This window comes from Bos mutus, chromosome 4 (assembly GCF_027580195.1).
Source record: "Bos mutus isolate GX-2022 chromosome 4, NWIPB_WYAK_1.1, whole genome shotgun sequence".
NCBI classification, from domain to species: Eukaryota; Metazoa; Chordata; class Mammalia; order Artiodactyla; family Bovidae; genus Bos; species Bos mutus.
The window spans coordinates 33,312,795-33,338,064 of NC_091620.1; the positions used below are offsets into that span (position 1 = coordinate 33,312,795).

A 25,270-nucleotide genomic window follows, 5' to 3' on the forward strand; every position below is an offset into this window, starting at 1 on the left:
TAAACACACACACACACACACACACACACACACACATAATCAACAAGGATGCTTGGGAATGCTAATGCAGTTATTCTTGACTTTTAATATTATAAATGTTTTCTTTAGATTGGATACCAATCAATTCTTGCCAAAAATAATTCACTTAGGTTTAACTTTTACATCAAAAAAATATTAAAATACCTACTCTATTTTTCTCATTCAAATTATGAACTTGTCAAACACACACAAATATAAATGCACACACAAACACACACCTATTTTCTTAAGGTAAGTAAAATGAAGAAACAGTTAGAACTGGACATGGAACAACAGACTGGTTCCAAATAGGAAAAGGAGTACGTCAAGGCTGTGTATTGTCACTCTGCTTATTTAACTTATATGCAGAGTACATCATGAGAAACGCTGGACTGGAAGAAACACAAGCTGGAATCAAGATTGCCGGGAGAAATATCAATAACCTCAGATATGCAGATGACACCACTCTTATGGCAGAAAATGAAGAGGAACTAAAAAGCCTCTTGATGAAAGTGAAAGTGGAGAGTGAAAAAGTTGGCTTAAAGCTCAACATTCAGAAAACGAAGATCATGGCATCCGGTCCCATCACTTCATGGCAAATAGATGGGGAAACAGTGTCAGACTTTATATTTTTGGGCTCCAAAATCACTGCAGATGGTGACTGCAGCCATGAAATTAAGATGCTCACTCCTTGGAAGGAAAGTTATGACCAACCTAGATAGCCTATTGAAAAGCAGAGACATTACTTTGCCAACAAAGTCCGTTTAGTCAAGGCTATGGCTTTTCCTGTGGTCATGTATGGATGTGAGAGTTGGACTGTGAAGAAAGCTGAGCACCGAAGAATTGATCCTTTTGAACTATTGTGTTGGAGAAGACTCTTGAGAGTCCCTTGGACTTCAAGGAGATCCAACCAGTCCATTCTGAAGGAGATCAGCCCTGGGATTTCTTTGGAAGGAATGATGCTAAAGCTGAAACTCCAGTACTTTGGCCACCTCATGCGAAGAGTTGACTCATCGGAAAAGACTCTGATGCTGGGAGGGATTGGGGGCAGGAGGAGAAGGGGACGACAGAGGATGAGATGGCTGGATGGCATCACTGACTCAATGGACGTGAGTCTGAGTGAACTCCGGGAGTTGGTAATGGACAGGGAGGTCTGGTGTGCTGCGATTCATGTGGTCTCAAAGAGTCAGACACGACTGAGCGACTGAACTGAACTGAATTGAACTGAAGTAAAATGTGGGTTTTTTTTTCATTCAAAGAGTTAACTAAAATGATTCTTAGCATTTCGGTGCCTTGCAGACAAAACTTGTCACTGTATTGTATTCAAAAGCTTTGTCATTGTAGAGCAGGGAGTTCATCTGATCAAAATTTGTAGAGTATTAGGGTTGGAAGGAAGTATATGGTCATATTACTAAACTATACTTTAGTAGTTGAGTCCACAGGATGATATTTTTGGTGTATGGTGGTGGTGCTTTAGTCGCTAAGCTGTGTCTGACTCTTGCAACCCCATAGGCTCCTCTGTCCATGGGATTATCCAGGCAAGAATACTGGAGTGGGTTACCATTTCCTTCTCCAGGAGATCTCTTCCACCCATGAATTGTACCCAGGTCTCCTCATTGCAGGCGGATTCTCTACCGACAGAGCTACGAGGGAATTCCTATAAGGTGTATACCTCCAGTAAAAAGGAAAATAAAGCATATTCTCCAAACATGGATTATTACTAGTAAGACATTTATTAATTGTATTATTACAACTGTTTCTAAAATCCACTACTATTTCAGTAGTAAAGAGGTAAATGCAAAGCTAACCTCAGTCAGAAGTGTATTTACAGTTAGGTTGGCAGTAAATTATAAGACACATCCACTGACTATAATCTGTTACAGAATATGTAATACATTAAAACAGGATAGAGGAGCTACATGAATTGGCAACATTTTATATCATTAAAAAAGCACTAAAAACCAAAAAATGATGCTTACACATAGCTGTAGATACTATAAAATATTTCATTTTTAAAGTTAATTCTGTACCGCTCATTTAAAAAATTTATCACCTGTTTTTAGACGCAGGTATGTGTTGTTTATATCAAGTGATATTTGTGCTTAGATATAATTTAAGACCATTAAATATAAATTTATGTTTACTTTCATATAAAAATATATATAAAAATAGAGTATTTAAAGGAAGTTTATATTCATACTAAGGAACTGATCAATCAAAATAGATTTGTTTTTGGTATAGTATTGGAATTGAGGTATTTGTGCATTTGGTAATTTCAGCTAAGCACTGAATTAGCCCTCTCAGTATTTTTTCCCCAAAAGAAAAATAATCCTTTAAGAGTCATTGTAACTGTGAGATGTTATCTCACAACAGAGCTTTTGTACAATAAAGAAATTTACTATTTTAAAATATAGAAGAGAAAGTTTTCAATTACTAGGATTAGATATGTTTTATATATATATATATGCCACAGTTTTATAAAAACTAATTGTATGTCTATTCTAAATTTGGATTAGATACACTCTCTCAGGAAAATTAAAATATGTTTACTAGCAACATAGTAGTATTTGTGGACATATACGAATGCTTTCTGGATATAAATGCCTATGCAGTTGAGAATGCTTAATACTTTTCAAATATTTACATAAAATATTAATATAATCACAGTCTTAAATTATATAGGGCTCTAATAGCAAACAAAAGCTTTTTTCTTAAGTAATATCATCAATGAAACATAATAAAGTAACCCATAAGGAACTATATCTTGTTTTTCTCACTTTAAAATTATATACTTAATCAACTCAGACTTCAGTTACCCATCCAAGTTCACGGACAGGCTAGGAGGGAATGTTTATGAAAAGTAGAAAGAGTGCAAAGTTAAATATATTGGTGTTTTAACTGTAAAATATTATGCTTCCTATTTCTTTCATAGAATCTCTTAGAATTCCCTGGAAAACATTCCTGTTATTCTCCTTTCAGTTAAAGGATTTAAAAATCTAGGAAGAAACTGTTTTCATAAGCATTAGATTCACAAAGCCTAAACCCTCATCAATGCCATGTTTTCTCCTGGTAAGGGCAAGCACAGCACAATCCCCATTGGCAGGTGGAATGTAATTCCTCAAACCCTTTTCAATATTAAAGTACCAAAAAAGATGATAACACAATACTCAAGAGCATGATCTTTTTTCCTCACTTATCAAATGTCTATATTTCTCTTTATCATCACAGTGCAATACCGGCCCAGAGTTGATCTAGTTTATGATTATATTTCAGGTCACCTTTTTCTAGTTCTGTCTTTCATCTTGAAACCAACTGATTTCCAAGTGCACATCCTGATTTTATAAAGCTGTAGAAAAAAGTGTAATGACATTTTTTTTAGCTAAATGTGCATCAGTGTATATGTGTGTGCCCTTGCGCCTGAGTGTGCGTGGTAGAACCAAAATACAACTGATGACCAGGATTTGGTTCTTAGACCATTGTCCAGGGGAGTGGCTTGTATCCAATTCCAAGTTCAGTCCTTCTGCAGGGCTTCCACAGTTCTTTCAGGGGCACATATCCTGCTGAGAAGGATTTCAGAGCAAACCTGATTAATTGGACCTCTGACATGAAACGGTGATTGAACATTTGTCATAGAGTCTTGTCGTCTTTGTTGCAATTTGCTTTGATTGCTGAAATATTTTCCCACAATATGATTTCTTGATTGTTTCATTTTAAGAAAGTGATCCTCTTTGGATAATTTAGATTTTATCACCTGCAAATAAAAGAAAAAAAAATAGTGAGGCAAAATCAAGGACATTTGAATCCAAACTACTACACAACTGCACTCATCTCACACACTAGTAAAGTAATGCTCAAAATTCTCCAAGCCAGGCTTCAGCGATACGTGAATCATAAACTTCCAGATGTTCAAGCTGGTTTTAGGAAAGACAGAGGAACCAGAGATCAAAATGCCAACATCCGCTGGATCATCGAAAAAGCAAGAAAGTTTTAGAAAAACATCTATTTTTGCTTTATTGACTATGCCAAAGCCTTTGACTGTGTGGATCACAGTAAAGCGTGGAAAATTCTGAAAGAGATGGGGAATACCAGACCACCTGACCTGCCTCTTGAGAAACCTGTATGCAGGTCAGGAAGCAATAGTTTGAACTGGACATGGAACAACAGACTGGTTCCAAATAGGAAAAGGAGTTAGTCAAGGCTGTATATTGTCACCCTGCTTATTTAACTTCTATGCAGAGTACATCATGAGAAATGCTGGGCTGGATGAAGCACAAGCTGGAATCAAGATTGCTGGGAGAAATATCAATAACCTCAGATATGCAGATGACACCACCCTTATGGCAGAAAGTGAAGAAGAACTAAAAAGCCTCTTGATGAGAGTGAAAGAGGAGAGTGAAAAAGTTGGTTTAAAGCTCAACATTCAGAAAACTAAAATCATGGCATCCGGTCCCATCACTTCATGGAAAATAGATGGGGAAATACTGGCTGACTTTATTTTTCTGGGCTCCAAAATCACTGCAGATGGTGACTGTAGACATGAAATTAAAAGATGCTTACTCCTTGGAAGAAAAGTTATGACCAACAAAGATAGCATATTAAAAAGCAGAGACATTACTTTGCCCACAAACATCTGTCTAGTTAAGGCTATGGTTTTTCCAGTAGTCATGTATAGATGTAAGAGTTGGACTATGAAGAAAGCTGAGTGCCAAAGAATTGATACTTTTGAACTGTGGTGTTGGAGAAGACTCTTGAGAGTCCCCTGGACTGCAAGGTGATCCAACCAGTCCATCCTAAAGGAGATCAGTCCTGGATGTTCATTGGAAGGACTGATGTTGAAGCTGAAGCTCCAATATTTTGGCCAGCTGATACGAAGACCTGACTCATTTGAAAAGACCCTAATGCTGGGAAAGATTGAGGGCAGGAGGAGAAGGGGACACCAAAGGATGAGATGGTTGGATGGCATCACTGACTCAATGGAGATGAGTTTGGGTAAACTCCAAGAGTTGGTGATGGACAGGGAGGCCTGGCGTGCTGCAGTCCATGGGGTCGCAAAGAACTGGACACGACTGAGTCACTGAACTGAACTGAACTGAAGAGCAGGATAACTAACTCACAAAGTTGAACAGCATCTCTATACACAGATGTTGCCCAAATGGCATGAGTATGACTGACATGATCAAGAATCAGTGTAAATTATCTTTCAAAAGGAAAAAGGTTGAAATGAAAAAGTATGCTGCTTTTCTTACTTCAGGGCAGCTGTCTCTAAGGCAAGTAAGGAGTCTCAGATGGTGTCTTTACCACACTGCTATGAGTGCGTGTGTGCGCATATGTGAGTGTATTTAGGTTAGATGTTAATAAATAGAAGACACTCACATCTTGCTGAGTCACTGATTCAAATGTGGTACTTTAAGCCTATCATGACATCCTTTTAGAGAATGATAACTAAATGATAACTAAAATGACTTTCAAAGGAAAGAGAAAATGTTTTTGCACCTCATACCCACAAGCTGACACTGTTACAGCCAGTGGTTTCACTTCTCTGAGAAAGAGGTAAGTTATGGAACCTGAAGGAGCCGCCTAAGTTCCATGACGCTAATAGCTTTATAAATGTTTGTACATATTTAGATATATTTTTATCTTGAAATTGTTTTCATTAGGCAGTATAAACATTTATAAAGCATAAAAGAGTATCTGATAAAAAAAGTTTACTTCCCATCACTGCTCTTTATCTCCAGTCACTCAATACCCTCCCCAGAGGCAATGTATATTTTAGTTTTTTTCCCATTCTCTTCACAGATATTTTAGGAATATTAACACGCACACATACAAATAAAAAGGCCACATATATTGTCTATTTGTACAATATATAAAACACAGCTTGGTGAAATCTTATCATTGTCAGCTTTAATCACTGGGTTAATGTACCACAGGCTGTTAGCAACAAAAGTCAGAGAAAATGAGGTGGGGACCAAGAGAGACTGGCGTGGGGGGAGGGTTGAGAAGTAGGGAAAAGAGAAAATACTGGCAAAAATGTTTTGAATGTGTTTGCAGATGAACAGCAAATCTTTTAATTTCATCATACTAATACAATTGTAAGACATTACTTTCAGTCAATATGGCACATTATTTATTTATTACTAACACCAACAAGGAGAAGGCAATGGCAACCCACTCCAGTACTCTTGCCTGGAGAACCCCAGGGATGGGGGAGCCTGGTGGGCTGCCGTCTATGGGGTTGCACAGAGTTGGACACGACTGAAGCGACTTAGCGGCAGCAATGCCAACAAAGGTCCGTCTAGTCAAGGCTGTGGTTTTTCCAGTGGTCATGTATGGATATGAGAGTTGGACTGTGAAGAAAGCTGAGCACCGAAGAATTGATGCTTTTGAACTGTGGTGCTGGAGAAGACTCTTGTGAGTCCCCTGGACTGCAAGGAGATCTAACCAATCCATCCTAAAGGAGACCAGTCCTGGGTGTTCATTGGAAGGACTGATGCTGAGGCTGAAACTCTAATACTTTGGCCACCTCATGTGAAGAGCTGACTCATTGGAAAAGACTCTGATGCTGGGAGGGATTGGGGGCAGGAGGAGAAGGGGATAACAGAGGATGAGATGGCTGGATGGCATCACCAACTCCATGCACATGAGTTTGGGTGAACTCTGGGAGTTGGTGATGGACAGGGAGGCCTGGTGTGCTGCGATTCATGGGGTCGCAAAGAGTTGAACATGACTGAACAACTGAACTGAACTGAATGATTAATGAAAGCAACACAAGCTAAAAAAAAAAAAAAGAACACTAGCTCATATGGTTTTTAAAAATTCTTTTGAAGGCTATGTAATGGTTTAGGTACATATTTTCTGATAAAAGAATGCAGTGAACACAGTTCCAACAATATAGAATATGTGAAAAAAGTAGCATTTTATTTGGAAGGTAAGTCTTTGTAGTTAAGTTGTGGGTGAGCAGAAACCATTTCAGAAGAGTTGTGTGAATACAAAGTCTGTAACAATCTATACAAAAAGGTTAAGGGCAGTCATTTTTGGGTGGAGGAATGACAGGCAGTTTAAAATGTATTATTTGTAACTTTTTGGTTCTTACTTTTTAATTTTACTACAATAAATGTGCATTACTTTATAATCATATGAATTGTTTTTCTGTAACTATGGGAGGTTTGGCTTTTCGTGATCAGGCCCCTCAGATGAAGTGACGCTTAAGAAGTTCAGTGAAGTCAGTAGGTTGTGGTGAGGAATCCTTCTGGATCATAATTTACAGCTCGATCTGCAGTTAACCACTGATTAGTATTCCAGGTCCCAAAGTTGTATGTTTCTATTATGGGTCACCTTCCACCTCTGGTTATATGATAATGTTAAGTATAGGCTGGGGACGTGCACCAATGTTTTCCAGAAGGTTTTGTCCATTTTGGAGGCGGTTTGTATTCCTCTATAGCAAGATTAGTGAACATTCTTAAGGAAGTTGATTTAAGCAAACACTTAAGCATAAATAATGTAGTCAACCCTGAAAAAATATTATTCCAGTGTTCTGAAGCCAAAATAAGGTTAATTTTGTTTATATAATGTTACCTTAAGTTCTGGCTTTTGCAACTGCCTGATGATCTGCATACTAATTACAATGAAAAATAAAAGGAGATTCATCCCAATGCAAAAAGATTCTATTCCTTAAAAATTATTTTAATGTTTTCTGTGATTTCAGGGTTGCATTTGATGTTGCATTACAAATGTCGGATAATACTAGTTTAGATGTTTACAGCAATTTTGAACACGATTCATAAAAGGGATATACAAAAGTATCTATTTCCAGTGTATTTGTATACACGTGGGAGTAGTGTCAGTCTTTTGCCAGATAACATACATAGTTTTATTTTTGATAAAATAGTTCTATTTTTAAATCACTATGCTGATCTCTGAGAATTGAAGATTGAATGATGGGGATCCCCCCCAACCCTGCACCTTCTGAGGGCCAGTCTAATGTCTCCTACAGTGCCAATGCTTCTTTATGGTATATAAGACTGATTCCTACCCATGATGCCAGGGATTGACCCAGTACTTAATTCAGTTGGTTTCCTTTGAATACTATTTTTCAAGAAATAATCAAAGATAATAAATTTCCCAGTTTCTTTTGTTAAGCCAGTATTACTCTGCTGAATCCTAAAACAGACAAACCTACAGAGAAAGAATTTCAACTTTGATTGGTCAAAACACAGACAGAAAAAATCCTCCCAAAATGCTACTGTAAATTTAATCTCATATCATTTAAAAAATGTATCAGTACTGCGTGCTGTATCACTCTGTCTCTCTCTTTAGTTGCTAAGTCATGTTCAACTCCTGTAACCCCATGGACTGTAGCCTGCCAGGCTCCTCTGTCCTTGGGATTTACTAGCATATACAATTTATTTCAGGAATGTTAAGCTTCAATATTATGAAATATTTTGTCATAGAAGGTTAGTGAAGAATTATTTGTAGCTATATGATGTTTGCCTGAAAACTCAAAGGAACCTACTGTAAAATAATGAAATATTTTAAAGTTAATATTTAAAAATTAAATAGCTCTTCTATAATCTATCACCAACTAATAAGAAACAGAGAAAAGATTTCATTACAATACTAAAACAACTTCATCAAATTTGATGATGATCTATAGAGCATAGGTGAAGAATGAGTCAAAAATTTAATGAAACATAAAAGAAAACATGAATAAATATAAAGACATAACATGTCAAATCTTTCCAAGTTAATTAAAGTGCTATTCCAATTTTAATCACAGCAGGATTGGGGGGGGGGATACATGACAAAGGAATTCTAAAACAGATCTCAGAAAATAAATGTAGGAAAATGGCCAAGACCATTTGGGAAAGAAAAAAGAAGCAGTGATGAGAGGAGATTTCAATACCAGATATTCATTCATCAAAGGGACTTGAATTTAGCTTCAATCTACCACAGACGCAATTTGCTGGCTGTGTAAGCCAAGTATGGGCTTCCCAGGTGGCTCAGTGGTAAAGAACCTGCCTGCCAATGCAGGAGATGTGGTTCGATCCCTGGGTCAGGAAGATCCCCGGAGTAGGAACTGGCAATCCACTCCACCAGTATTCTTGCCTGGGAAACCCCACGGACTGGAGGGGTACAGTCCACAGGATTGCAAATAAGTCAGACATGACTGAGTGACTGAGCAAGCATAAGCCAAGTAGAAGTAAAATTCAACACTGAGAAAAAATAGGAATTTTCACACTGCAAATTAAAATGTACTTTACAAACTGCCTGTTCCCTAAAAATTTTCATGGAAAAATAAGGCAATTCTAAATAGGACCCAATGTCATATAAATCTAATGACCATAAATGTTGACAGCCAAGTAGTTTTAATTACATGGGATTAAAATCAAGCGTGTGTGTTTAAAATGGAGCTCTGTACCAAATTTCCCTGGTGGTTCAGCTGGTAAAGAATCTGCCTGCTATGCGGGAGGCTTGGGTTCGATCCCTGGGTTGGGAAGATCCCCTGGAGAATAGAAAGGCTACCCACTCCAGTATTCTGGCCTGGAGAATTCCATGGACGTTATAGTCCATGGAGCCGCAAAGAGCTGAACACGACTGAGCGACTTTCACTTCACTTCATGTACCAAATTGCAAATAGGATCTCCAGTGGAGAAGGGAGTGAAAATTCAGGGGGTGTGTGTAGTACAAAAACGAAAGAATTTTTGTTTTTATTATATATACTTCAAAAATTTTTAGAATTAGCAAGAATTCATGCAATCATTTTAAAAGAGAAAAGCAGTAGAAGATGATGCTGTATATTATAAAATCAAAATATGATTTATTTTTGCCATATAATATCCATATTTCAAACTTTGGAGTTCTCTCTCTTAAGAAACAAACACACGGAGTAACTCAGATATGGTCCCTACCCTCAAGGGCACTTTATAAAGACACATGTCTTAGATACTTGAAGTAAGAACAAGAATGAAATGACTTCAGAGACATTGTCTGAGACTAGATCCCCAAGCTCAGGTACTCTACTGTTCCTTAGTAAATATTAATACATTAAGGAGACAGTGCTAATTCATGATGGCCATGATACCTGTCCACACAGCTATTATTTCTTTGTAAAATTTGGTGTCTGGCATTGCCATCAAACTGCTATCTCTTGAGTTTCAAAATATTACTGTATTTTACCTACTCTTCTGGACTCTAAAGTGGAAGAAAAGGAGTTAGCTATATTTTTACGTCTTGGAAATGCTATGCAAGTGACCGATGTTTGATTCCTGTAAAGACTGAATTGTTTCTTTCCTTTGATCTCATGTGTGGAAATATGTCCATGTGAGTCCTTCCAAAATCAGAGGACCGGTTGGGATTACTAAATTCCAAACAGAGTGGTAACTGGAATGTGGCTTTGAAAGAGAGGTGTCAGCAATACAAATGTTAGGCTTATCTCTGGAGAATAATAATAGTAAACAACAAAATGAGCTCTTAGAAAACAAAGGCGAAAAATTTAGGCCTTGAACCAGAGACAAAGGATTCTAGATATTTGTGTAGAGTGGTCACCTCAATCAGAGACAAACATGAATGGCTTGATGCTTCCAAATGCTTCTCTAAATCTGGGTGCATAGGATGTGACAACTGCGAAACTGACACATCTACCTAGAAGAAAAATGAACTACTAAATATGGTTAATAACACATAACCAGGTGACTGGGTAAATGTCTACATTACCTGTGAGCGTTAGATGACGTTTTTTGTTTGTTGCTTGCTTTTTGTGTGTTTTTTTCTTTTTGGCCAGTTTAATATAATCCAAAGAAGCTCCTTGTCTTTAGTTTTGTTTTTGTTATTTTCTTTTTGTGACTTTGCTGTATCAAATTATATTTAAAATTAGACAGAGAAAGTGAAGGACAATTGGTTTCCATGAAGTATGTTAGGTCAGCATTGTCCCATGATCACAAGTATAAGTGTAATAATAAAAATTATTTTTGTCTCAGCAATATTCAAATTTAGATTAAGTTACAAGTAGGAATAGATTTTCAAGTAAAGATTATAGTGTTTCAAAACTGTAATAGATTTTTAATATAGTTTCTATGGAAACTTGGAAAGGGGTAATTTTGGAGCTGGAATCAAGGGCTGTAATGATAAGATATAGGATATGTAGATGATTACATTTCTTTGTGACTCAGTGTAACAAAAATTCTGTGCTTTGGTGTGTAAAAGCAACTTTTACTTTCTCTTAGGCTTCTTATATGTTAAGAGATCTCCCAATTTATGATTGTAGATCTTTCCACATCCATCCATAATTAAGGATTTGGGCACATAGACATTTTAGAAGACATACAAATGGCCACAATTCTACTTGATTAGCTTGGGTCAATGGCTATTGTTAAGACTTAACAAACATGAAAAATTGTTATAAATTACACAACAGAAGTACATGGCAACTTTTACTATTAAATTCATGTAATGTCAACACTCAAAATTGATTTCGCATAGTCATCAGAATGAATGTATTACCATGTCAATTAATTGCTGCATCTAAAATAACTATGAATTAAAAAAAAAAAACTGATATACAAAGGGAAAGCTTGGTGAACTGGAAGAGTGTCAGGCAGATTACAAGTAAATACCTTTTCTAAAACTGATCTTGACTTGAATAATACCCGAGGAACTTCTGATGTGGTTCCAGATCCACAGAACAAAATAGAAAACAATTTTCAGTGATGCAAGTGTTCCAAAATTTCTAGACCAGATTAGGGAGGATATTCTGATTACAAATGTGTTTCACAATCATGCCTGAGGTCTGAAGAATGAAGGTAATGGTTTTCTAAGGTGGGAAAACACGAGCTTGAGCAGGCAAAACCAGCTAACACAGTCTTTGAAGATAAATGGATACTACTGAGGTACTTTTTATTTGGCATAGTCATTCTGAAGACAGGACATTCAATTCACAATCCAGTTGCAATATTTATGATCAGCTGAAAAAAATAGCTTAAGAATTCACAGAAAGAGAATAAAAATAAAGTGACAAACAATAGCTAGAAGCCAGTCCTTAAAATTCCATTTCAGGAAACCATGCAATTTTTACAGATAATAAGGAATTCTTTCACGTACCTCCCCCACTCCCAATATTTAATTATAGCCACATGAAATAAGCTATGTTTTGAGTGAAAGGAGTCCAACTTCTGAATGGGTCAAAGATGCTGAGGATTAGAGGGCAAGACTAAAGTTTTCTTTAGGAATGAGGTTTTTATTTTTTTTCTTTTTGTTTCTGGTGTTTCTAAATACTCAGTGTCTCTGTCTTCCAACCTACCTCCAAATTATCAACCCTTCTTGCACTGAGAACTGAGCTTCTTTACTTCCTGCCCGCAGTCAGAACTCAGTTCCTGACTCTGGAAACAGATTCTCCTCTGATGTGGAAAGATTCATTAGAAGGAGTTACAGACCTACAGTAGTTTACTGATTTCAAGTTAAACTGTTGGTTCTATCTTGCACTTCTACACAGTTCCCCAGAGACTAACGCCTTGTCTTAAACTCAATTTCCAAAGTGGCTAAATAGTCATGTCACTGAATTCTTGATACTGTTGAAATTACCTTTGTTAGTCAAATTGATTTCAAACACTATTTAGATGGACTTGTTGAATCCTGAAATCTATTTTGATCTTAACTCACCAGTATTTGTTTCCCTACATCTCTCCTGAACTTAGAATTTTTATTTAAGAATATGGCACTATTGGGAGTTCCTTGGTGGCCTAGTGGTTAGGATTCTGCACTTTTACTGCCATGGGTTCAATCTCTGGTCAGGGAGCTGAGATCTTACAGTGGTGCAGCACAGCCTGTACATATTGTTGTTTAGTTGCTAAGTCTTATAAACCTTTTTTGGGATCCCAGGGACTGTAGTCCGCCACGCCCTCTGTCCATGGGATTTTCCAGGCAAGAAGTGCTGGAGTGGGTTGCCATTTCCTTCTCCAGGGGATTTTCTCAACCCAGGGATTGAACTGGAGTCTTCTGCATCAGCAGGTAGGTTATCACCGAACCACCAGGGAAGCCCTAGTCTACATATGCATATGGCATACAAATGTTATCAGGACTTCCCACGTGGCACATTGGTAAAGAGATGCAAGAGACATAGTTTTGATCACTGGGTCAGAAAGATCCCCTGGAGGGCATGGCAACCCACTCCAGTATTCCTGCCTGGAAAATTGCATGGTCAGAGGAACCTGGAGGGTTACAATCCATGGGGTCACAGTCGGACATGACTAAGTGACTGAGCACTCACGCACAAAGCGTTATCTAGAAACAATTACTGTGGACCAACATTTTCCACTATTGGAGTCACTAGAAGGATTTGCCCAGCACTATTCTGGAGTTTTTAAAAGAGATCTTCTTTTAGGCCATTTCATTTCTCATCAGAAGAGATCTCCAGCCTCCTGTCTGAGGTGACATGCGACTGATTGCTGGTATTTAGGAGGCTTCAGGACTTTAAGAACTCTGCTTTTCAGAAGCCAGTCTCATGTTTGACTTTCTAATTTCAGCCTCTAGATTAGTTTGCTCTTTGCTATACCTGTCTTTCTGAGTCTAGACTCTCTGCTGTTCAATTTTAAAAGAAATCCCATGTGTATGGGTGTAGGTTCTTGGCTGCATGGATTGGGGTGAGGGACTCAGTGTCCATTGCACACAGACTGTCAGCCAATTGTTTTCTGATGCGTGCTGCAGCCCTGCCTCCCTCAGCACCCGGCTCCTTCAGGTCTGAACCACACAGAGGATCCGTGAGTCAAGCCTGCCCTTGTTATAACTGGTGTTTCTCTTCTGTAGGCACTTTATCGTTTTTTAGGGAAAATATAAACTTTTGCTTTTTTAAACTATGAAAGAATTTTTAAATTTTTAATATTTTAAAGTTTTTATTGAAATAGAGTTGATTTACAATGTTGTGTTAGTTTCAGATATACAGAAAAGTGATTCAGTGTGTATATATATATATATATATACACACACATATACAGCAGAGAAGGCAATGGCAACCCACTCCAGTACTCTTGCCTGGAAAATCCCATGGACGGAGGAGCCTGGTGGGCTGCAGTCCATGGGGTCGTGAAGAGTCGGGCACGACTGAGCGACTTCACTTTCACTTTTCACTTTCATGCATTAGAGAAGGAAATGGCAACCCACTCCAGTGTTCTTGCCTGGAGAATCCCAGGGACAGAGGAGCCTGGTGGGCAACTTAGCAGCAGCAGCAACACATATACAGACACACACACATATATTGTTTTTTAGATTCTTTTCCATTGTAAGTTGCTACAAGATATTGAGTATAGTTCCCTGTGCTGTATGTAGGTCCTTATTAGGCATTTTACACTATAATTTTTCTTGCAGGCTAAGTCAAACTTCTTAAAATGAATTAAGATTTCTTGTCTGTTATGAATTATTTCTTATTCTGTCTTTTTTTTTGGGTGATGGTGGTGGTGGAGATTTATGTCTTTAAAATCTTTTTTTGTGGAGTTTCAAGTGGAAGAGAAGACAAATGCTTGTGGTCAATCTGCCACATTTAATCTGTACTCCAAGAGTGATTTTAGACCTTATTCTCTATGCTAGGTTTCCCAAAATGTGTTTACTGAGGTGTTAATAGTTATTATTAAAAAAAGAAAAGTGGTCTGTGGTCAACATTTTGGGAAAAACTGGGTCAAACTAAGCTAAACAGTTTCTTTGCTTGTAAGGGCTATTGGGATCATTTAATATACTAATATTATTTAAGAATCCTTTAAGTGGTAGTATTTCCCAAACCGCAGATCTTGATTTCACCAGGCTAGAACACTAAGACCTAAAGTAAGAAAAATGCTAATCAAAGCAATCCAAAGTCCATCTCAGCTTGGCACTTAATCAGTTCACTGCATATAACATGAAATGAAATAGTGATGGGTCAGCATCTCTTTCTAAGGCCTACCAACATTCCACATTCCAGACTGCAGAGGCAGGGCTGGATAGCTGCCTCCTGGGCCATCATACTAGTGCAACATAGAGTGACTGACACTTTTCTGTATTTATCCTCCATTTAATTATCCTTCTTCAGAGAGACACCCTGATGTTATTGGTGTTATCACCATTCAATATAGGATGCTCCCTATGGAAGAGCATTTTGTACCAAGCTATCTCAGGAAAGGCTGAGCTCCATTATGGCTAATGAGCTCATTGTCACCATGTACCAATCTTTAATCAACCACTAGAAAAAGCTAGAATTCACTTGCATCCTTTCCAGGTTTTAGCTCACTCACAGTTGATGTTTGCCGCATAACTAAAGGCACCATCCAAAACCACTCTTGGGCAAGAGCTACCTGGATCCTGTTTGTTGTCCTGTATAAACACTGGGAAAACAAAATTCCATTTCTACCCATGAAGAGAAACACCTGCTTTTCTAATCAGCAGGAACAGTTTAGTCAAAATTGATGCATACCAGTTGGAAAATTGTTTATAGATTCATGATGGCAACACACCCTCTCTTGCTGCTTTGACAGATGAAAGAGACACCCCGAGACCTTTAATCTCACCTATGGCGACAGGGGCCCACTGGAGCTGGTTTGTTATGTCTATGATAGAATTCTCACCACAAATCAAAGAGAACACACCGAGATCTTACACTGATGATTACAGCAATCTTTCTCAGGTATCTGTGAATCTATAACGGGAATGGTTCCATTGAATACCAAAAGATACAAGGCTCCCAAATTCAAATTCTTTTTGCTTTAATACAGCAGATCTTAATTCTTGCTTTTATGGTACAACAAATTCCTTTGCCAGCTCCTGAGTCGAGCACAGAGGAAAATGTGGTTGTTATTAATGAATTTCTGCCCTTTAATGTTTTGTATGAGACCAATAATCTTCGTTTTCCCAGCTTGCTACATTCATCATTAAACCATCCTTTTTTGCAAAATGCTTTAGATATTCTTGATTGTTTATAATAGGCTAACAGTGATTTAAGATGTTGGGTGACAGTTTAGAAAGCTTATAAAACACTCAGTGTCAGCACTGGAGACTTCCTGAGGTACAAGTGGTACAAATTGTTCAAGAGTTAAGCAACAATTAGGCCTCTGTGATGAATGACTTTAGAGACTTTGTGATGAAGGGAGTCAGTTGAGAAAGACGATCTTATCAGTTCTATGTTGTAACTGGAAAGGCAAATGCTCCCACAAATATTTCAGCTCCAACATGAAAACATTAAAATGGGTAACACTGCTCCAGAATCAACAGAGAAAATCTGGGTGATATGCATATACCTTACCATCAAGATGGCACACATCAAAAATAAGGATTAATAAAACATAATTTATATATAATAATTGTACACAAAAATTATAAAATCAAATTAATGAAGTAATTTCCCAACATGCTTAACTCATGATTATGAAAATTAAGGATTTTTTATTAGTAATATTTATAAGCCAATATTCTAGTTTTGATGACTCAAAGAGCTTTACTGTAGTTGACAAATTCCATGACTCTCCCTGTCAACTGGTTGATCCTGTGGCAGAAGATATATATAAGGCAATCATGTGGGAAAGGCATCTTCTTCTGTTTTTATTATTTATTTATTGGCCACACCATGTGGCTTGTGGGATTTTAGTTCCTGACCAGGGATTGAACCTGGGCCTTCGGCAGTGAGAAGGTAGAGCCCTAACCACTGGACTGTGGGGGAATTCCTGCATCTTCAGGTTTTTAATTGGAGCCATGTGAGACATCACTGGAAGATTTGTCTTTTTAGACTTCCAGAGCACTGAAGCTGAAAAAAAGAAAAACAGATACCCTCCCTAAAATGCTAACTGAAGACATATTATGTAAAAATAAATAAATAAACCTTTTCTAAATGAGGGGAAAAACCCAATCTGTATGTTGTCTTTCAAAGTCCCACTTTCTGTGGGTTGACAACCTTTGGCTTGCTTTTGCAGCCAACTCTGATACAGGGCTGGCTCAGCTGCAAGTTCACTGTTTCTTCCTCTTCCAAGCTGCCTGCTCTTGTGTTTCTCAGTCTTGACCTCTTACAAATAGGATAAGCCCCAGAAGGATATTTTCTTATGGAAGAAGTAAGTAATCACACAGTATCCTACAGCTTAAAATCTGTTCTGCAATGGCATGGTCAAGCTTCAAGTTGCTAAAATCTAAACTCGAAAGGACATGCTTTCTACTGTTGGTGCAGCCTCTCGCCTCTCTGAGATACAGTTCCATATATCACACAAAATTGTAACATGACTCCATTAGCAGAATGTACAGAAGAACCAATGCAGGGTCAATAACTTTTGGATATTCATAAAACTCTGAGGATCGAGATGAATTATAACAGTCATCTTAGGGCTGAAAAACAGGATCAGAAGAAACCTTTAGAGTTGTCATCTCACTCATGACTGTACTCTGGTTTACAAAGGGACACAAGAAAGAACAATTGAATCAGTATCTGAGAGGATGATCAACCAAGACAATGTTCATTGCAGTTTCCGCTGAAGCTCCTGAGATCTAGTCAACAACAGGAGCCAAGTAACCTCATTGTCGAAAGCAACATAGTGGTAATATGTGCAAAACTTGCCAAAATGTGGACAAAATTCAGCTTAGCAAACCCTGATTAAGAGCTGGGCAAAGGAGAATAAGGAAGAGAGAGAGAATTTCTATGAAGGACGTTCTTAAACTTTGTGATCTTGCTCCATCTTGGGTGGTTGCTTCATTCCTGCTTTAAGCTAAGTGAGACGGGATTTCAAGACACCAACTTTGAGAGGTAGACATGTGTCCTCTGGGGACTGGAAGCATGAGAACTGGTATGAGACATGATGCTACAGATCAGCTTTGAAGTGGAAGAGAGTGAGAGATCAAGAGTGAGAGTGAGAGTAGAGAGAGAAAGAGAGGAGAAAAAGAGGCAGGGCTCCACTGGGAGCTCACGATATGTCTGGCAACAGCACAGCAAGGATGAATGAGGGTTTCTTGTGGACAACACGGGGGCAACTGAGTATAGCAAGCCCAGTGTCATGCTGTATATTTTCCACGAGGATGCCTGGTGAAGCAATGACCTGCAAACAGGAGGACAGACAGTTGCAAGCCAAGGGGCTAAGGAAGGAATACAGCTGTAAGTGAAGTATTCCTCTGTCAAAGGAGCTATTATCAGAGGGCCCAGTAGGGGCGTCTTCAAGGAAGCCCACAAGAGCACCCTAGACAGAAAGAATTAGCATGCTATACCCAGAAAGTACATTCATGGATTAGGCTTATGCTCCTCAAGTAAGACTTTTGTTGCCCTTGCTGCTACTGCTAAGTCACTTCAGTCGTGTCCGACTCTGTGCAACCCCATAGACAGAAGCCCACCAGGCTCCCCCGTCCCTGGGATTCTCCAGGCAAGAACGCTGGAATGGGTTGCCATTGCCTTCTCCAATGCATGAAAGTGAAAAGTGAAAGTGAAGTCACTCAGTCGTGTCCGACTCCTAGCAACCCCATGGACTGCAGCCCACCAGGCTCCTCCGTCCATGGGATTTGCCAGGCAAAATTACTAACTACAAATAAAAATCAATTTTACCATGAAGAACAAAAAACTTTTCAAAACACAGACTCTTCTGTTAATGCATTGGATAAACCAATGGAGGAAGGTAATCTATCAATTTAGCAATTAAATTGCCTTGTTTTCAATCTTTTTCCATTAAAGATATCTCCCCCCTTCTGTGGACAGAATTTCTGATGGGAAGTCTCAGAGTCTACTAGAAAAGGCAAGTGTTCTCCATCTTCTGCTTATGTTGGCTAGCTATTCTAGTCTTCAGGTGTCTACATGAACACTAATTATTTTAACACTTCATTTTGCAGAGCCTTGAGTTGTGACTACTACTTGATTTGGCTGAGTGATGATGAATACATTATTTAATCTCCTCCAGACATAGTTTCTTTGATGCAAAATAAGATTGACAATGCAATTAAAGATGCAATGAAATTTTAAAAAATCAAAAGCTACAAAAACCATAGAGCCAGCATAAATACCTCATGGAAATGACACCCGCATGTCCCCTGCAAAAACTCTTTGTGTCGCCCCATGGTTATAGCAAATGTGTCAACGACTTCATAGCCATATTTTTTTGCATCTTCCAGGATAATCAAATTTTTTTTCCATAAATTCTGAACTTCATTCTGTATTGGAAAAGAGAAGAGTGAGAATTTTGATTAAAAGGACTGGTTTATGATTTAAAAACTCAAGTTAAAATCACATAAAAGTCATCTTTTTTACAGATTGATCTTATTGTAAGACAAAAAATGAATTTCTTTAAGATGTGTTCTAATTTTTTCAAAATATAAATATCAGTGCATATATAAAACAGCAATACATTAATGTCTATAGTGGCACAGTTCAGAACTTTTTCTTCTATGAAAAGTGGTTAGGTTTATTGTCCACAGAGATCCACTGAAGTATGTAAAATTCTCAATTTAAAAACCAAGACTTGAAAATCACAAATTCTATCTCCATTTATTGGAATTTTTCACTTGAATATTAATTAGTATCTATTTTGCATTCAGCTCTGTGCTGAGGGACAGGTATACAAGGGTAAGTAAACCATAGTGCGTATTCTTAAGACAGGGCATTCAAACAGGAGAAACAAATATGTAAATATTTACTGAGTCCTTTATTGGAGGGAAATATACCAGACTCTGGGCTTCCATGATGGCTCAGTGGTAAAGAATCCGCCTATAATGTGGGAGACGCCAGAGACGTGGGTTCAATCCCTGCGTCAGGAAGATCCCCTAGAGAAGGGCATGGCAACCCTCTCCAGGATTCTTGCTTAGAGAATCCCATGGACAAAGGAGCCTGGCGGCCTAGAGTCCAAAGGGTCACAAAGCACCTGAGCTCCTGCACACAAATCAGACTCTGGCTTGGGAGAGAAAAGGGAATAGCTCTGCAGGGGCATGGCAGATTTCAAGAGGGCTTCCTGAGCTGAGTGAGGTTTGCTGTTGGGTGGGAGTAGGGAAACAGGGGGAGTGGGCTTCTGGGAGCCCCAGAAGTGAGTAGTGTCTCCATCTGTTGCTTCTGTAAGTCATATTCCTCCCTCCCTCCCCAACCGTGCTCAAGGCATTGATGGAGATCAGCAGAGGTTCTAGTTTAGGTCCACTGTTGAGAAGAGGGACTACTTCATTAAGTATAATGGCTCCAGGATTCCTCATTGGCTTGACCAAGGCTTTCTCAGACCTACCTGTAGTCTGAGACTCTTGATACCTAATCCACCCTTCTTCCCCTCCCTTCGTATCAGACACATTACAGCCAAACATGGTTCCCAGTACATAGTGGACACTCAAGATATATTTGGTGTAAGACCGAGTGATATGCATTGGGTGGTGTGGTCTGAAACTCTTCCCACCTACTCCTGCCCCTCCCTTTTATTCTTCTCAGACATTCTTTCCAATAAATCCTCTTATCTGGTTGATCCTGTCCTGGTGTCTGTCTCTTTGAGAACCCACACTGCCACGGGGAGGGAATTGTATTCCTCCTCCCTTTTCTAAAGATCAAAAAAATTTTTTTTTTATTTTCAAGGTAAAAAAGCAAATAATTATTTGCATTTGTTAATCCAACTGCAAGATAAAAAAAGCAGTACAAAGGTGTCTAATTTTCTGTCTTTTCTGTGCTTGCACACCTATTTTGGTGACATACAAAGAAGAGTGTTTCTCACCAAATGAAGGTAGTGAATAGAGAAGGATCATAAAGGAGAAATCTGGAGGAAAAGGAACAGATGGGAAACAGTCTGTGTCGTCACCTGAAAAATACTGCTCAAGGTGCTCAATAATGTTTATAAAGTTTTTTCTTGTCTGGTTACAAGTGCCCTCTCAGCTTTAAGGTGCCCAGTAATAAAAAGAAGAAACTTTGCAATAAGTGGTTTCTAGAGAAAGGTCAGTTCTCTGAGAAAGAGACTCTGAGCCAGAAACCGGCAGGCAGGGGGCCAGCAGGAGGTCCCCCCGTCCTTGGGATCAACACCTCCAAGAGAGTGAGGGAAGACAAACTGGGCAGAGAGAGAAGTTGAGCTGCAATATTGTTGCAACACAGGCTTCTGCTGATCCCACCAGAAGTTCTAGAGCTGGGAAGAAGGCCCTTCTGAGATGGTCCAAATTTAGAAAAGGGGGCTGAGCCTTGATTGAGGCTCTGCCCAGAAGGAAGAGAGGCTTTCTGAAAGTCTCCTGTGTGCTGAGATTTGTGGTTTGCATTTGGGGACCAGAATGAGCAATGCAGACCTCCCTCCCCTACCCCGACCTTGCTCCCACTGAGATTAGACCAGAAGGGGAGACAGACAACCAAGCCAGGGATCTGTTGAGGGACACAGACAAGGGCACCAGACAGTTACAGGAGCTCATGGCAGGAAGAGCCAATTGAGTCCAGGGTCTTCTCAGTTCAGAAGTCGTCAATTAGGTTTTCTCAGAGGAACCTGCACTTAAACTAACGCTGGAAGAGTGACCGAAAGTTTCCCAGGTGAGAAGGCGGTGGAGAGTGGGCTCCAAGAAGAGGGAACGGCAGCTTTAAAGATCTGGGGGTGACTGAGAGCAAGGCGTGCTTGAGGAGCCAAAACAGTGGTGGAGTGAGTGCGTGTGTGTGTGCACATGTGTGTGTGTGTACATGTGAGTACACATGGATGCATATACACTGGATGCAAGGACTAAGTCTACCTAGGAAGGTGGAAGCCACATCTTGAATGGCCACGATGAGGATGATGAATGCCAAGGTCGGATGACGAGTTCAGGTTTCTTTTCCGCCTCCACTTACTACCATAACTTCCTCTTTTGTTTGATCATTTCCCTTCCTCTTCTTCCTTCCTTTCATCTTCACCAAGCCTGCAAAACTGATGAGCACCACTGAAGCCCTGATGGCAGGCACAACGGTTCATGGTATCTGGCACATGGTAAGTGCCAAAGGTCTGTTTGCTGAGATGAGTTCATTCTAAATCTACCTGGAGGCATCACAGTTCCTCCAGTTCCCGTTGAGAGGCCGCAATCAAGGAAGCAAAATGGAGCTACCAAAGTCCTCAAGAAGGAGCTGCAAACATGACCTGCAGACCTCAAATAACATTAAAGGAGATTCAATTCATAACCCATAGAAGAAATGATCAAAAGACCCCTCTTCTAATCCCCGAATCCCTTCAGCTACCCCAGATGCCAAATGTCTCAACTCACTTTACATGACCTTAACCCTGCCTGACTTCAAGAAGCTGAATTTGGTGGTTTTACTTTGGCCACTTTCTACTGTTTCTCATGCTTTTGCACCACAGATCTGGTGGCCAGGAAAGTAACGTTTCAAGAAAGGAGAGGGGGATCCTATGATGTGTGCTGGAGAAAGCTAGGAGCACTCATAATTGACACAAAAATAAATCTCACTTGGTTGACACATTCAATGGACAGCTTCCTGTCTCCCCAGTTCCCAGTGCTTCCTGAGCTCCCCCTGAGCAACTGCACACAATCCGGGATGCCTGTGAGCTCTCCTTGCTGAGCAAGAGCAGCTGTTTGTCTTACCTACAGATGGTGTCTTTCTTTTATGAGACTTGTATTTAGTGTTGAGACTACCGATTTACTGTCTTCTATGAGAACTGATCAGAGGCCTCGACTCCTTTCATTTATAAACATCCAACCTGAGGCAAAATGAATGATACTACTTCAAAGACAAATTCTGAAAGCAATCAGTCAGAAATCCTCTTCCCCAAAGCCACTCTTTTCCAAATTACTCATTGATACTGACAATTTCGTATATGATTTTAGCAGGAGCCTTTACAGTGTTTGAAACGTGAATGAGGTAAGAGGATACTTACAACATAAGCCCTCTCATCTAACCCTCAGGTTTTTATTTTTTCAAACTCTGGTCCCACTTTCTTCTTTATGAATTCAAAGCATTATTTATGGGCTGGTGTCCCCTTATGTTTCCCTTATGGGAAACAATGGAAACAGTGAGAGACTTTATTTTGCGGGGATCCAAAATCACTGCAGATGGTGACTGCAGCCATGAAATTAAAAGACATTTGCTCCTTGGAAGAAAAGTTATGACCAACCTAGACAGCATATTAAAAAGCAGAGACATTACTTTGCCAACAAAGGTCCATCTAGTCAAAGCCATGGTTTTTCCAGTAAGTCATGTATGGATGTAAGAGTTGGACTACGAAGAAAGCTGAGTGCCGAAGAATTGATGCTTTTGAACTGTGGTGTTGGAGAAGACTCTTGAGAGTCCCTTGGACTGCAAGGAGATCCAACCAGTCCATCCTAAAGGAGATCAGTCCTGGGTGTTCTTTGGAAGGACTGATGCTGAAGCTGAAACTCCAATACTTTGGCCACCTGAAGTGAAGAACCAACTCATTTGAAAAGACCCTGATGCTGGGAAAGATTGAGGGCAGGAGGAGAAGGGGACGAAAGAGGATGAGATGGTTGGATGGTATCACTGATGTGACGGACATGAGTTTGAGTAGGCTCCAAGGAGTTGGTGATGGATAGGGAGGCCTGGCATGCTGCAGTCCATGGGATTGCAAAGAGTCAGACACGACTGAGTGACTGAACTGAACTGTCCCCTTATTTCTAGGAATCATTATAACTGATTTGAAATCATACTCCTTAAGTGTACCATCTGCTTTGAATTTTATGAAGGTTGTTGAATATTATACAGTGCCTTTTGGGTTCTTTTTCAGACACCAGCAAGGATCCTTACAGGAACCATGAAATTCACACAGCCTGGAAAATATGGATTTACCTGTGTTAAGAAGTGCACTCCATCCACTGGCAAATGAAATCCAATTCCCAACGTTTTGATGATCACAAGGATATTGAGTAAGTCTTCCCTGTGAAATAAGCAGATCTCAAGTCATAAACTCTGATGACATTTCTAGATGTCTGTATTTACACAAGCAAGTGGAGAGGAATTCCTTTAGAATGTGATCATTGCCATATAGGACTAAACTCTCATTTTATAGATTTGCTGTACATTAGTGCTTTTGTGTGTGTGTGTGTGTGTGTGTGTGTGTGTGTGGATAGTTTTATGTGTCAGTGGGCATGTTTTGATCTGTAGCAAATGGAGATTTGGATGCTAAAGAGCCATGTTGTGATTGGATACAAAAGTATTTTTGAAACATTTTAAACTGGACTTGAACTGCTGGATTCTAAATTACAAGTTGTCCTTTATATAAAATCTTGATAAAATTCACTCACATCAAGAGTAAATTTTTTTTTTTTTTTTACTTAGACAACAAATGATAATTATTGTTGCAGGAATTTACCTTTTTAAAACCTTGTGAATAATTTGCAGGTGATTGGAATTAAGCCACTGAACACCACCAACAACCAATACAGTCTGGCTGGTATTCTCCAGGGGACCTGATCTGAAATCCAGAAAGAAAAACATGTGTTGCTTTGAAACACATGGTAAACATTTTAACAGCACCGCCTCACATTTCATTGAACCCTAGCTGGCATCCTAATCACAAGACCTCCTTATCATTTCTACCTCGTTTTCAGCCATATTATTAATACTTGGTATTTAAACTTTTCAGCACATCTAATACACAGCAAACAATCATGACTGCTAGTAAAATATCACTACATTGTGGTATGGTTTCATTCAAAACTGTTCCATTGTACCTTTGCAAGAGATGTTCAAGGGCTTTTTCAAATGTTGGTCTCAATGAAGGGCTCATCCAAAACCGGGGATAGTAGGAATAACTGATCAAGGTCTTCCCTCCATTGACATTGTGGTAGAATTTAGTGCCATGCACTTTCTGCCATTCCTCCAGGGTTTCATTTAATCTTTCAATCAGATAGTACATTATCCCTCTGTTGGTTGAGTCTCCAATGAAAAGAATCTACAAGTTAAAAAAAATTTTGCTTTCAAATCTGATGTGTACAAGACATAGAAGACTATAAAATAAGTAACCTGATGAAAACAGAGACATACATCCAATTGAAAGACAGCCCTTTAAACTGTAAGAAATGACATTAATTCTTCTCTCCCAAACCTGTTCATTTTCCTTTTCCATATTCCTAGTAATGACATCATCTACTGACCCACTAACTCACGTTTAAAGCTCTTTGCTTTCTTTGTGCTATCTTTAATTTTTCTATCCCTCTTAACACTTCACTTTCTCATCTAATCAGCTTAACGTGTTATTGATTTAAATAGTCATAAGGTATTCTAGTGGAAAAGGTCAGTTTTCATTCCAATCCCAAAGAAAGGAAATGCCAAAGAATGCTCAAACTACCACATAATTGCACTCATCTCACACGCTAGTAAAGTAATGCTCAAAATTCTCCAAGC

The 25,270-nt window shown here is 39.0% G+C and overlaps 1 protein-coding gene across 1 annotated transcript in view; it reads right to left on the minus strand.

Moving 5' to 3' along the window:
* Nucleotides 1-1,702: 1,702 nt before the first annotated feature.
* CPED1 (cadherin like and PC-esterase domain containing 1) overlaps nucleotides 1,703-25,270 on the minus strand; it is a 326,305-nt gene continuing 302,737 nt past the window's right edge. Inside the window, 5 exon segments of the mRNA XM_070369325.1 lie at nucleotides 1,703-3,769; nucleotides 18,994-19,140; nucleotides 23,714-23,801; nucleotides 24,237-24,338; nucleotides 24,598-24,818. Of these exon segments, the coding sequence (XP_070225426.1) occupies nucleotides 3,530-3,769; nucleotides 18,994-19,140; nucleotides 23,714-23,801; nucleotides 24,237-24,338; nucleotides 24,598-24,818 (798 nt within the window). The 3' untranslated portion in view covers nucleotides 1,703-3,529.